Source organism: Salmo salar, chromosome 05, assembly GCF_965601325.2.
Source record: "Salmo salar chromosome 05, fSalSal1, whole genome shotgun sequence".
NCBI lineage: Eukaryota > Metazoa > Chordata > Actinopteri > Salmoniformes > Salmonidae > Salmo > Salmo salar.
The window spans coordinates 79,714,417-79,726,772 of record NC_138295.1 but is presented as its reverse complement, the minus strand read 5'-3'; the positions used below and the strand labels follow the sequence as shown (position 1 = coordinate 79,726,772).

The window sequence follows — 12,356 nt, the reverse complement described above, 5'->3', positions numbered from 1 at the left end:
TGGCTGCTGACGCACGTTGCTGATGTCACAGACCATTCAGACAAACAGAGTCTTGTGATGGTGAATCGCCCACTCTGTCTTCTCTGGGACCTTTAATCATAACACAAACCCCCTCACCAGTTCTGTCTTCTCTGGGACCTTTAATCATAACACAAACCCCCTCACCAGTTCTGTCTTCTCTGGGACCTTTAATCATAACACAAACCCCCTCACCAGTTCTGTCTTCTCTGGGACCTTTAATCATAACACAAACCCCCTCACCAGTTCTGTCTTCTCTGGGACCTTTAATCATAACACAAACCCCCTCACCAGTTCTGTCTTCTCTGGGACCTTTAATCATAACACAAACCCCCTCACCAGTTCTGTCTTCTCTGGGACCTTTAATCATAACACAAACCCCCTCACCAGTTCTGTCTTCTCTGGGACCTTTAATCATAACACAAACCCCCTCACCAGTTCTGTCTTCTCTGGGACCTTTAATCATAACACAAACCCCCTCACCAGTTCTGTCTTCTCTGGGACCTTTAATCATAACACAAACCCCCTCACCAGTTCTGTCTTCTCTGGGACCTTTAATCATAACACAAACCCCCTCACCAGTTCTGTCTTCTCTGGGACCTTTAATCATAACACAAACCCCCTCACCAGTTCTGTCTTCTCTGGGGCCTTTAATCATAACACAAACCCCCTCACCAGTTCTGTCTTCTCTGGGACCTTTAATCATAACACAAACCCCCTCACCAGTTCTGTCTTCTCTGGGACCTTTAATCATAACACAAACCCCCTCACCAGTTCTGTCTTCTCTGGGACCTTTAATCATAACACAAACCCCCTCACCAGTTCTGTCTTCTCTGGGACCTTTAATCATAACACAAACCCCCTCACCAGTTCTGTCTTCTCTGGGACCTTTAATCATAACACAAACCCCCTCACCAGTTCTGTCTTCTCTGGGACCTTTAATCATAACACAAACCCCCTCACCAGTTCTGTCTTCTCTGGGACCTTTAATCATAACACAAACCCCCTCACCAGTTCTGTCTTAGCTTACAACCTCCGCCCCTTTTAACTGATACTCCTCCAACATGTCTCTAGCTTGTACAACATGCTCCCCTCTCTCTCCTGCTATGTTCAGATGGACCTTTACTGCCCCCCTGTGGAGAAACACAGAAAATAGCTCCAAAAGGTACATTGTCTTTTGTGTCTTTTCTAGTATGGCCATTTAGTGACTACCTGTTTAGTAACGATCTGCCCGACTGTTATAAGTGGAGCTTCACGTGTGTGTTGTTGTATATACCGTAGAGCTTGCATACAGGTGTGTGTGTGTATTCACCGTAGAGCCTGCATGCATGTGTGTGTAGGGAGTTCAGCAGGGCCTTGTTCCCGCGGGAGGCAGCAGCCTGGATGGAGAGGAGGAGCCTGTCTGAGAGGGCAGGGTTACGGTGGCCCAGCTGGGACAACTGGAGCGGTAGAGCAGCCAGCCACCGAGACAACACTCTACTCCTGAAGGGGGAGACCGAAGAGGAAGACATTTAGGAGCAGAGTAGTCTACCCTGCAGACTTGGTTATTTGGTACAGTAAACACTACAACGTGTGTGTTACCTGGCGATGTGTGTGTGGTTGTGTTCCTGTAGGTACAGTCTGCTGTAGAAGGAAAGTAGCAGTGTTCTGGTCTGCAGATTCAGGTTCATCTGCTGGTACTGAACATACACCGCCTGTAACAGGTCCTCCGTCACCGCTACACACACCACCGGTTAGGACGCCAGACATGTGGACACCACGTTAACTCATAACCGCACCCTGACAGCCCACACAAACACACACACAGTCTTACCCCTGCTGCGTTGTGTGATGACCATTCTCCAGACAGTCTCCAGGAGTGTATGCAGGTGTCTCTGGCTCAGCTTGGCCCCACTGGACAGAGTCTCTTGGACAAACCCTCTCAGAGGCATCAGCCACTCAGCATCGGGCTCCTGGGCTGGCCCCTCCCTCTGGCCGAGGGTAACCATGGAAACCATGACCTGGCAGAGCAGCACGTTCAGAGCCAAGGGTTCCACTGTCTGCCCTGGGATTGTAGGGGCCTGCTTACTCCTGACACACCACACCCAAACACACACACTTTTAATTATGTCCCCCCCAGTCATTTTGTGCTGATATAATATATCATAATTACTAATAGCTCAAACTGTTCAATGGTCAGAGCAAATGTTTAGGAAGAAAACAGAAAGCGCTGTTTGTCCTAACTGCTAACAGCTGAAATTGAACAGTGGTTCTACGACTAAGCAGAGCATTCAGTTGACTATAGACCAGATGTTCTCCCCCCAGAGTTTCTCTCACGACCCGATTTTCAAATCAGGCGACACATATGGGGTGGCGACCCCTAGTTTGGGAAACGCTGGAGAACCTACACATACACCAAGGGCCCTAGCACCACCTCACCCCACCTTACCTCTTGGGGTCCGTCTTCCGCCTTTGTTTAGGAGTGTCCAGATTTCCATAGGGGAAGTTCTTCATGAAGTGCTGCTTAAAATCCCCCAGGTACTCACTGCGAAACCACGCATCCTAAACACACAAACACCACTGTTAATAGAACAAAGGTAACCACACATGTTATACTGAGAGAGAACGCCTGTGTGTGTGTGTGTGTTACCAGTGTTTCCTGGTGTTCTCTCTGTGGCGCCAGCTTGTGTAGCAGCTGTAGTATGGAGAGGACCTGGTACATCAATGACATGGCGTCGGGGGTGAGGAGATGAGCACTGTCAGTCTTGCTCCGGTCGCTGGCACTAGCCTCTACCCAGACGTCTAGTAAAAGGGGCACCAGGGTGGAGGCAAAGCCCCGTACAGCCTCCCCTGTGCCCAGCCCCTCACTCACCCCAGCCCCAGGCTCAGTCTCCGGCCTACAAATACAGTGGAGGAAAGGTACAGATGATGAGCGGGACAGATGATGAGCAGGACAGGAGAGTGAATCAGCAGAGTATGTGTGTGTATATGCTTGTTAATGAAGTGTGTTTGTGATGTGCGTACCTGAGTTTGAAGGTGGAGTGTGGAGTGGGCGTGGCTCCTGAATGTTCAAACACCTGGAATCCGCCTTTTCTGTAGGTAAGCTCCTCCCAGTTGAGCTCCAAAGGTGCATTAGCTCCTCCTTGTCCATTCAAAACACTGAACATGTCACCTGAGACACATGCAACCCCCTCCTCCCCTCGCCTCTCCTCAACTACCGCCTGAAGAAAACGCCACAGTCTGGAAAACACACAAACACAAAGGTCACGCCAGAAAAATATATGTACACACCAATAGGATACTGCTAACTTATTGCAAGTGTATGAGTACCTGAACAGCACTGTGAGTCTCCACTGCTGACCAGTCACGTTCCTGTTAGGGTTGACTGACAGGGCCCAGCTCCTCCCCTTCCCCTCCTGCCCCTTCCTTGCCCCGCCCCCGGTACTTCTGTGTGAGATCAGCTCCAGGAAGTTGGTGAGCAGCAGGGCGGGACGAGCGGCCAGCAGGGCAGGATAGTGGTCCAGCAAAACGTCGAGGACCTTCAGGGCATCCTCCTGGATACCCGTCTCGATGTGGGTCATGGCACAGGAGAGGTGGGCAGAGAGGAGAGGGAAGAATGGAGACGTCCGCTCCGCTGGCACACTCTGGGCTATGAACCTGAGCAGGGCACGGAGAGGGTAGAGGTTAAAGGTTAGGGAGGTGCACTAGTAGCAGGAGAGTTTCTGGTTCAAATCTCATATTGGGTAGGAAGGTGCGACAGTAGAAGAACTGGCATTAAGGCATTTCTCCAAGGACTGTGCTGCTCTCAAGTGGTGTATGGTTTTGTGGGGGTTGGAGAACAGACACTGTGTTAACAAACCTCCAAACGAGCTTCAATGCCATACAACACTCCTTCCGTTGCCTCCAACTGCTCTTAAACGCTAGTAAAACTAAATGCATGCTCTTCAACCGATCGCTGCCCGCACCCGTCCGCCCGACTAGCATCACTACTCTGGACGGTTCCGACTTAGAATATGTGGACAACTACAAATACCTAGGTGTCTGGTTAGACTGTAAACTCTCCTTCCAGATTCATATTAAGCATTTCCAATCCAAAATTAAATCTAGAATCGGCTTCCTATTTCGCAACAAAGTTTCCTTCACTCATGCTGCCAAACATACCCTCGTAAAACTGACTATCCTACCGATCCTCGACGATGTAATTTACAAAATAGCCTCCAACACTCTACACAGCAAACTGGATGCAGTCTATCACAGTGCCATCCGTTTTGTCACCAAAGCCCCATATACCACCCACCACTGCGACCTGTATGCTCTCGTCGGCTGGCTCTCGTTGGCTGGCCCTCGCTACATATTCATCGCCAGACCCACTGGCTCCAGGTCATCTATAAGTCTTTGCTAGGTAAAGCTTTGCCTTATCTCAGCTCACCATAACAACACCCACCCGTAGCACGCACTCCAGCAGGTATATCTCACTGGTCGTCCCCAAAGCCAATTCCTCCTTTGGCTGCCTTTCCTTCTAGTTCTCTGCTGCCAATGACTGGAACGAACTGCAAAAACCACTGAAGCTGGAGACTCATATCTCACTCTCTAACTTTAAGCACCAGCTGTCAGGTCACTGCACCTGTACATAGCCCATCTGTAAATAGCCCATCCAACTACCTCATCCCCATACTGTTATTTATTTTGCTCCTTTGCACCCCAGTATCTCTACTTGCACACTCATTTTCTGCACATCTATCACTCCAGTGTTTAATTGCTATATTGTAATTATTTTGCCACTATGGCCTATTTATTGCCTTACCTCTTTACTCCATTTGCACACACTGTATATAGATTTTTCTATTGTGTTATTGACTGTATATTTGTTTATCCTATGTGTAACTCAGTGTCGTTGTTTTTGTCACACTGCTTTGCTTTATCTTGGCCAAGTCGCAGTTGTAAATGAGAACTTGTTCTCAACTGGTCTACCTGGTTAAATAAAGGTGAAATATATTTTTTTGTACTAACAGAATACTTTTCTAACCTGAGCAGGCGTGTGGCAGACATCCGTACATTCGGGTCCTTGTCTGTGAAGACAGCAGCAGCCTCGCTGAGCAGACTGAAGAGGTGTTGGTCTAACTCTGAGGGGTGAAGGGTCAGCAGCTCCCTCAGTCCCACAAGAGCTCCCTGTTTCACTGTACCACTGTAGTGATGCAGCTGGGACAACAGGTCCTAGAGGAGGGGAGGCACACAGCATAAGGTACAGTAGAGGAGTGAGTGAGTGAGTGAGTGTGTGTGTGTGTTACCTACCTTGATGTTGAGCTTCCTGTGTGTGGTGAGTGCATTAGCATCTTTCTTCAGCTGTTCAGTTAGGTTTATTCCCTTGGTACGGAAGTTGATGTTGGTGGCGTTGTCAGCTTTAGGCTTGGTCTTCCCCACCTTCAGCTTGACCTTCTGGAAGTCATCCTGCCTCTTCTTCTTCTTGCACTTGGTCATCTCTGCTGGATTGGACTATCTGTGGAGAGAAACATGGGGGAACATCTTAAATTGCAACCAATTCTCTAATATAGTGCACTACTTCTGTTCTGACCAGAGCCAAACAGGGTTGATGTTGATGAAGTGGTTCACTATATGGGGAATATGGTGCCATTTGACACAATAACGAAGTGTGTGCTAGTGCTGGACCAGGAGGAGACCACAATCACAGTGGGCAGCAGTGAGTTTGCAAGCCAGCATGCTATCGGCTCTTACACAGAATCTATAAGTAGTAAACCCAGATTAATTGATTGCGTTTTGAAACGTAATAATAATACCCACGTGTGTTGACACTGTCAGAAATAATTGTGCATGCAGTAGCGTTCCCGCGCCGAATGTAGCTTTTGAAGACGGTCAATTAGCAAAACCAAGCTCGTGTTGTTTCTTTACAAACATGGGCCTTTCTCTTTGATACGACAACTAGCTAAGCTGTCTTCACATTTGCCTGCAACATTATTTTTTTTCCTGTTCTCAATTTCACGTCTACATATATCAGTGTTTTATTGCAACTTGTGTAAAGGATACATTTCAAATGAAAAATGTATGTCGTTATTATCTTTAAAAAAAATTTAAATTAATTTGAACTCAAATTTCCGAGTTCGAGTACACAGGCAAACGCATAGACTCACAAAATCAGGTACGTCACGGGTCTTTCTATAAAGAGATACACAACTGCGCATGCGTCAATTTCCTAGTTGTTCTTCTTGATACTCAACATTCACCCGCTCTGGTTTGCTTTAGCGAATCTTAATTTTTCAGGTAGAGTATTTCATGTCACTCATACTACACCGTATTTATTATATAGTAACCCTGGAGGACGTTGTCCGGGTAGCGTTACTATATTGTGGCTACAGCTAGCTAATCACCATATTTTACACTGTGCGTGGCCAAGTGGTTTTGCCCAAAAGAAGGCCAGCTGCGTTGTTTTTTAGTCGCCCTAAAAAAAGATGTGGCCCATATAATTAGATATGAAACGCTGTCTTTATTTGTTTGTGATGACCCTCAGAATGCAGCAAGGCAACTATCCAAGGCCATCTTATGGCGCTCCACCACAGAAGAGGTTCAGGAACGCTAATGGACGAGCTAACAACAGGGTAAGCAAGGTCTCCCATGGTAATCATGCCAATTGCCCCCAGTTATGCCGTTTGCCCCCGGTTAGGATAATAGTTGTATTACTAGTAATTCACAACCCAGATGAGGTTAATTAATCCATCCTGAATAGTGTCTATTGTGATAATAGGATTCCAAAACGGTGGTTTTGAGAGTACTGTGTACGTAGTCGTATGGTCTTCTAACCGGTTTCATTCCTAAAGTTGTAGCAGTGCTCTGTGCAGAGGAAGTGGTATGGATCCTTACTAGCCGCCCTTGGCTGGACACAGACACTGGACACTGCTGGAGCAGCAGGGACTGACCAGTGCTCTCTGGTCTCCTAAGACTAAGTGTTTCTGTGGAAATGCAGCCTACTGCACTGCCCCTCAATCAGGGCTTGAGTTACCCATTGACTACGAGATGCTAAAGAGTATTGTGGGCAGCAGGAATTCCAGATAACCCTGTTACCAAGTGTAGAAGGGCTGCAACTAACAAGTGTAACAGGGCTGGTTGTTTTCTCTGGGGAATATCATGCCCTCTTTATCGCTGTCTTTCTATTAAGTGGGCAGTCAGCCCCCATAACACTATTTTATTTTCCTGCTGAGCTATTGGCACTAGGGCTCACTGGCAGCTTGGTTCTATGATGCCTTTGTGACAGATATATATTCTGATTGGAACACCTGACTAGAGTACTTGTACTTTCCTTTCAAGGTAAAGCGCATGTGTACGGTGCAGAGTCAGTGACAGCTCAGAGTTCCCTCATGTCACTGACAGGGTCATGGAGGAGAGGCTGAAATGACATTTCTCTCTCTCCATAGAGACAGGAGTGCAGTAGGGTTCTCCAATGTGTTTTTCTGCTGTGGTCCACCTGAAGCTTTTGCTTAAACCAAACCAATGTTCCTATCCAGAACCCAATCTTAAGCTGCAACCCTCTAGGGGATCCTGACCCACTGTTTGGGGAACAGTGCAGTGGGGTTTGCCCCTCTGCTGCCTCCTCCAGTCTCACTAATGCCTGTGTGTCTCTCTCTCCTTCGGCCTGGTTATCCCAACTGACAGAGAAAGCAGCCTAACTTCTCTGCTGACATAGGTAAGTTCTGCCTCCACACAGCATCACTGCCTCTGATAGGAGGTTGGGAGCTGTGACTTCACATCCTCCTGCCTTTTTGCTGGTGGCTGATTGGGCAGGGGGCAAGTCCAAGCGTGGGCTCTGGGCTGCGTCTGAGATTCACTGCCTCTTAGATGGAGGTTGCTGTAAATGCCAGTGAACTTAGTCACTGTCCACAGGCTTAGGCTGTGTGGCTCACAAAGGCTTTTCCCTAGTGTTCATTTCAATGACTTTTTGGGGGTCTGTCTTTGATACAATGTGCACAAATCTTTTTAGATGCATTAAAAGTAGTTTTATTTCATAAAATACTTTGGTCCATGATTTACAGTCTGAACAACTTTAGAAACCACAACGTGAAACCTGTCCTCTCAGAAGAATGTCTAACTCTAGGGAACTCATAGGTGTGCAGGTTCTCTGCAGTCCTGTAGAGCTGTTGCCCCATATTGGTGCAAGTCAAATCAGTAAGGATCCTGTCTGGGTCAGATTTTGTGGGCCTAAATGACTGCCGTGCATCACCCAGTTGGGTGCTACACATTGGTGGTGGATGAGATGGGGATACTCCATCCCAATGTAATTTAGGGCTATCAGCCCCCGGCACAAAAATGTGGCCTCATAGGCCTATGGTAGTTCAGATGGGCAATGGATGCTGGCAGCGGGATTTTCTTTCAGGGCCTTTGTGGCCCTCAAAAAGTAGGAAGTGTTTCAACTCACTGTCTGCCAATGGGGCTGGGACCTGCTGTGCCCATGCAAGAGTTTCACTGCTTTGATTGGACACAGGAATGGAGGAGTGCCTGATGGGAGTGAGAGAATCCTATAGCCCAGCTCTGACCTGTGTCTAGGTGGGCAGAAGAACTGCAGCCCCCACGGTTTTCAGCAGGCCTCCATACCTCAGATTAGCTTCTCTTCTGTGTAGCGGTCAGTACTATAACCCTGGCACAAAACAGACCCTGGTGAGCCTTCCAGGCAACCTTCTAATGAATCATGATCTTGTGACGGTGGGGCTCGAATTGCACACAGCGAATCAAATGAAGTTATTTTTGGTTACCAGCAACTTTGATAACCAGCCAGAGCAGGAGATTCCAGTACTCCCAACCAATCTGTTTTTAGCAGAACCTAACCAGCGCACAAATGGTAAGGATTCTTACCAGACCTTGAAACAGGACCTCAGAGGCTCAGAAGAGCAGGGTTGTGTTTCTAACTGTTGTTCAGTAAATGAAGGACCTCTAAACTCCACTACAAGTCTTTTGACTGGGGGTTTGTGTAAGGAATGCACAGTGACCTTTTTAAAGCTATACCTTCTTTTGAAGTATACCTGCAGTGTTTCACTTCCTGAAGTATGCTGACGGCTATTGGCTGTCTGCTGGTCAGATGACTGGACGTGTGGACCCTTTGGTCTCACCTGTCCGTGGGCAGGATGGCGATCTCATTATGCAGTCTCTGCCATGTTTGTGCTTTGTGTTGACTTCTGTGCGTTTCCCAGTGTTCACCACCAAGGCGGGAAATGTGCAGACCATCCCCTCCTTGACCAAACAGTTGAAGGCCATCACTGGTGAGACTGTCATTGGTGAGTACCTACTCATTGCACCATGGTAGTAGCCCTATGCCGCAAAGGGTTCAAGAGATTTAAGTCAAGTCACTCCATTGCACTCTTTCACTAATATAGGCTTCATGGGGCTCTATGATTTGTTTTTCAAGTCTATGATTGGTTGTTGAGATGTTTCATTGCCCATGGTTGTTAGAGCTGTCACTCATGTTCTGCAGGTCTTCAGTATGTGTGGGAGTACCGCAGCCCCAGTAAGTCAGTCCCGCCCCATTACCAGTGTAAACTCTGCAAGGTGAGCCATCTGCAGACTGACATGCTGGCTCACATCAAGGGCTGGAAGCACTCCTTCAGATACATGGTGAGGCTGTGTGTGTCACTGTTAACTTTCACAGTAAAAGTCCCTGTAAAAGGCTGTTGGATCTACAGGTCTGTGTTATGATGCTGTGTAACTATGGTCTCATCTGTTCTCCAGAAGCAAAATCATTCTGCCAAGATGCCCTTTAAGGAAGATGCTGCCACAAAGGACCATGAAGTGAGGAAGAAGGTGAAAGAAGCAGCAGCAGAGCTGGAGAAGGCAGAGGGCAGGGGACAGCTAAAGGTGAGGAGGAGGAGCAGAAAGCTATGGATGAGGAAAAGAAAACACGGCAGACTATTGAGATGCGTCGGGGGGGGGGGGGAAGAGGGAGCACCTATCTGGTGCTGTTGATATTGACTTGATTCTGTACGGTGTTTTCAGGTGATTCTGAAGGAGCCCAGTGAGGTCCAAGCGTTTGCAGGACTACGTATGTTTTTCTGTTTATTCTCAAGTTTGTCTGACTCTCATTGTGCTCAGTCGGTTTTTAAATGTACTGTGGTTCTGACATATCTCCCTGTCACAGGTTCAGCAATCCCCAAAATGGGGCCACCAGGAGGGATGGGACCTAGAGGACCAAAACCAGGTGAGAGCGTGTGTGGGGGAGAAGTGTAAGGTTGCCTCTGAGGTGATAATCTCCCGTGGGCAGATTCTGAATGTAGACTGAGATTGCAATTTCAAACAAGTATAAATAATCACGCAGCTGTCCAAATTACTTGAGATTTTACTTCTGGGTTAACAGAGATTGCTGAGGTGATAAGACCTTTGTTGTGTGCTTGACTGGTCTATGTTTGGATGCAGTGTTGTGTAGTAGTCCAAATGCAGTCTTTTGTCTCCCTCTAGGTGGCAGGTTTGCAGAGCCTCTGTTCCCAGGGGAGTTCCCTCTCCAAGGCAGCCTCCTCAACTACCCCATGGGCGGTATGGGGGGCTACTCTGACCCCCTGTCTCGCTCCACTCCCTCTACGGCCTTCCAGAAAAGGGACATGAGCTTCCGAGGCTACCCTGACAATACTGGGGGGCAGAGGCTGGGGGGTTCAGCCGATGGCTTTGGGCTGGGAGGGGGAAGGGACGGAGGCTTTGGCCAGGAGGGGCTGTTGGGGGAGAGTCCGGGAAGCCGCTACCTTGATGAGTTCAGTGGGGGACAGATGGAAAGTGGATCAGGCCAAGGGTTGATGGGAGTGGTACCTGAAACCAGCAGCCTTCCGTCCACACTGCTCAAATACCTGGTGAGTGGAACTGTGTGTGTGTGTGTGAAACTATGCTTTCCAATGTTATTTAAACATGTGTGTGTTGAGGGTCTGTTTCCTGTGTGTAGGACAATTTCCGGATCGAGAACGAGGGTGATGCTCAGATCGTGCTGAAGGTGACACAGAAGCTGACGGATGTCCTAATGGACTACAGACTTAGGAGTGTTTCCTCGGTATGCAGCACACACACACACACACACACACTGTGCTCTGTCAGCTGCAATACCAGTGCAACAAGCAGCTCTCAGGTGCTTCCTGCAACAGGAACTGGTGACGTGAGGATAAATGTCACTTGATTCAGTCCTTTAACCCACTTCCTGTCTGTGTTGAGTCAGTGATTTATTGCTGTTGATTATGGCAGTACAAGGCAGTGCTCTAGAACCTTCTGTGTTCTGACAGCACAAATTCTTACTGTGGCTAAACCTGTTCCTTGTGTACTCCCATACAGTCGTAAGGTAGATGGTGTGATTCAGGAAACCACAAATAATTCCTCAGTAGTTTGTCCCCTTTGTTCTCCTTGATTCAGTGTATGTGCGTTTGTGTCCAGCAGGGTCCTAGTATGAAGAGCAGTTCGTCGCTGGGCTCCATGAGCTACTCCGATTCTCCCAGAATGTCTAGCAGTAGTGACCGCTTCTCAGGTGGCTTCTCTGGGAACCTCTCGGCCCCAGTTGACAAATTAAATACACACGTCCATTCTTTTAATGGCTGTAGTTTGGTTCCGAAATAATCTACAGTACATCAGTCTCATCTATTTTATCTCCTCTCTGCAGGCCCTTCCAGATACTCTGATGGTCCATCCAGGTACTACAACTAACTGATCCATCCCCACGTGACACATCCATCTTCCTGGGGTAACCCATCCTCCGCCTCAGCCTCACCCCCAAGATATACCCTGAGTCCATGGGGTCTGCAGCTGTCTGTCTAGCCACTGAAGAGGATTTTTATTTTATATAGTTATAATTTTCCTTCAAAGCAGAAACTCTGATACAATTGTGTACTTGTTAGTGCAGACTTTGTTTTTACATAACTTCTTTTGACATGAATAGGTTGGACCAAAGTTTGACTTTTAGTTTTAACCATTGTCTGTATTCATGTGATTTTGGCATATATTTTACTGGGGTTTCTTGGACAATGTTTAGAAATTAAGTGTTTGATAGAAAACAAGTAAAGTTTAGGGAAACAGATGTTTGGTGGTAAATGGGTTACTGATGTACTTACTGACTGCTGTTTGAGTTGGGCTTTTCTCCACACCTGGCTTCACCTGCGGAATAGTCTTGAGACCAGCCACCCTGACAGCTGATGAAACCGAGGAGTATTCCTGTCTGTATTAAAGCCTTTTTGTGGGGGAAAAACTCATTCTGAGTGGCTGGGCCTGAACGGAATCCCAGGATGTATGGTGCATTTGGAAAGTATTCAGACCCTGACTTTTTCCACATTTTCTTACGTTACAGCCGTATTCTAAAATGTATAAATCTACACACACACTACCCAATAAGTAAAAACAGG

General features: G+C 47.6%; 2 protein-coding genes across 3 annotated transcripts in view; one reads left to right on the top strand and one right to left on the bottom strand.

The window, feature by feature from the left end:
* The window catches only part of tex10 (testis expressed 10), a 59,909-nt gene extending 53,979 nt beyond the window's left edge, over window positions 1-5,930 (bottom strand). Inside the window, exons 1-10 of the mRNA XM_082975631.1 lie at window positions 5,797-5,930; window positions 5,290-5,494; window positions 5,024-5,211; window positions 3,328-3,654; window positions 3,022-3,237; window positions 2,648-2,894; window positions 2,447-2,559; window positions 1,832-2,088; window positions 1,600-1,735; window positions 1,331-1,500 (exon numbers count right to left, since the gene is read on the bottom strand). Of these exons, the coding sequence (XP_082831757.1) occupies window positions 1,331-1,500; window positions 1,600-1,735; window positions 1,832-2,088; window positions 2,447-2,559; window positions 2,648-2,894; window positions 3,022-3,237; window positions 3,328-3,654; window positions 5,024-5,211; window positions 5,290-5,475 (1,840 nt within the window). The 5' untranslated portion in view covers window positions 5,476-5,494; window positions 5,797-5,930. The remainder of the gene's footprint in view (window positions 1-1,330; window positions 1,501-1,599; window positions 1,736-1,831; window positions 2,089-2,446; window positions 2,560-2,647; window positions 2,895-3,021; window positions 3,238-3,327; window positions 3,655-5,023; window positions 5,212-5,289; window positions 5,495-5,796) is intronic.
* A 234-nt stretch (window positions 5,931-6,164) lies between these two features.
* Window positions 6,165-12,034, top strand: LOC106605942 (uncharacterized). Of its 2 annotated transcripts, none has more exons than XM_082975625.1 (12): window positions 6,165-6,273; window positions 6,521-6,608; window positions 7,660-7,690; window positions 9,189-9,272; window positions 9,470-9,609; window positions 9,724-9,849; window positions 9,988-10,033; window positions 10,130-10,189; window positions 10,447-10,829; window positions 10,919-11,023; window positions 11,401-11,488; window positions 11,621-12,034. In XM_082975625.1, exons 2-12 carry the CDS (start codon window positions 6,522-6,524, stop codon window positions 11,662-11,664), a joined length of 1,194 nt encoding a protein of 397 aa, XP_082831751.1. In that variant the 5' UTR covers window positions 6,165-6,273; window position 6,521; the 3' UTR covers window positions 11,665-12,034. The 2 variants fall into 2 exon arrangements, with proteins under 2 accessions (XP_082831751.1, XP_014057422.3); XM_014201947.3 differs by having other exon boundaries at window positions 11,398-11,488.
* The last annotated feature ends 322 nt before the right edge of the window (window positions 12,035-12,356 follow it).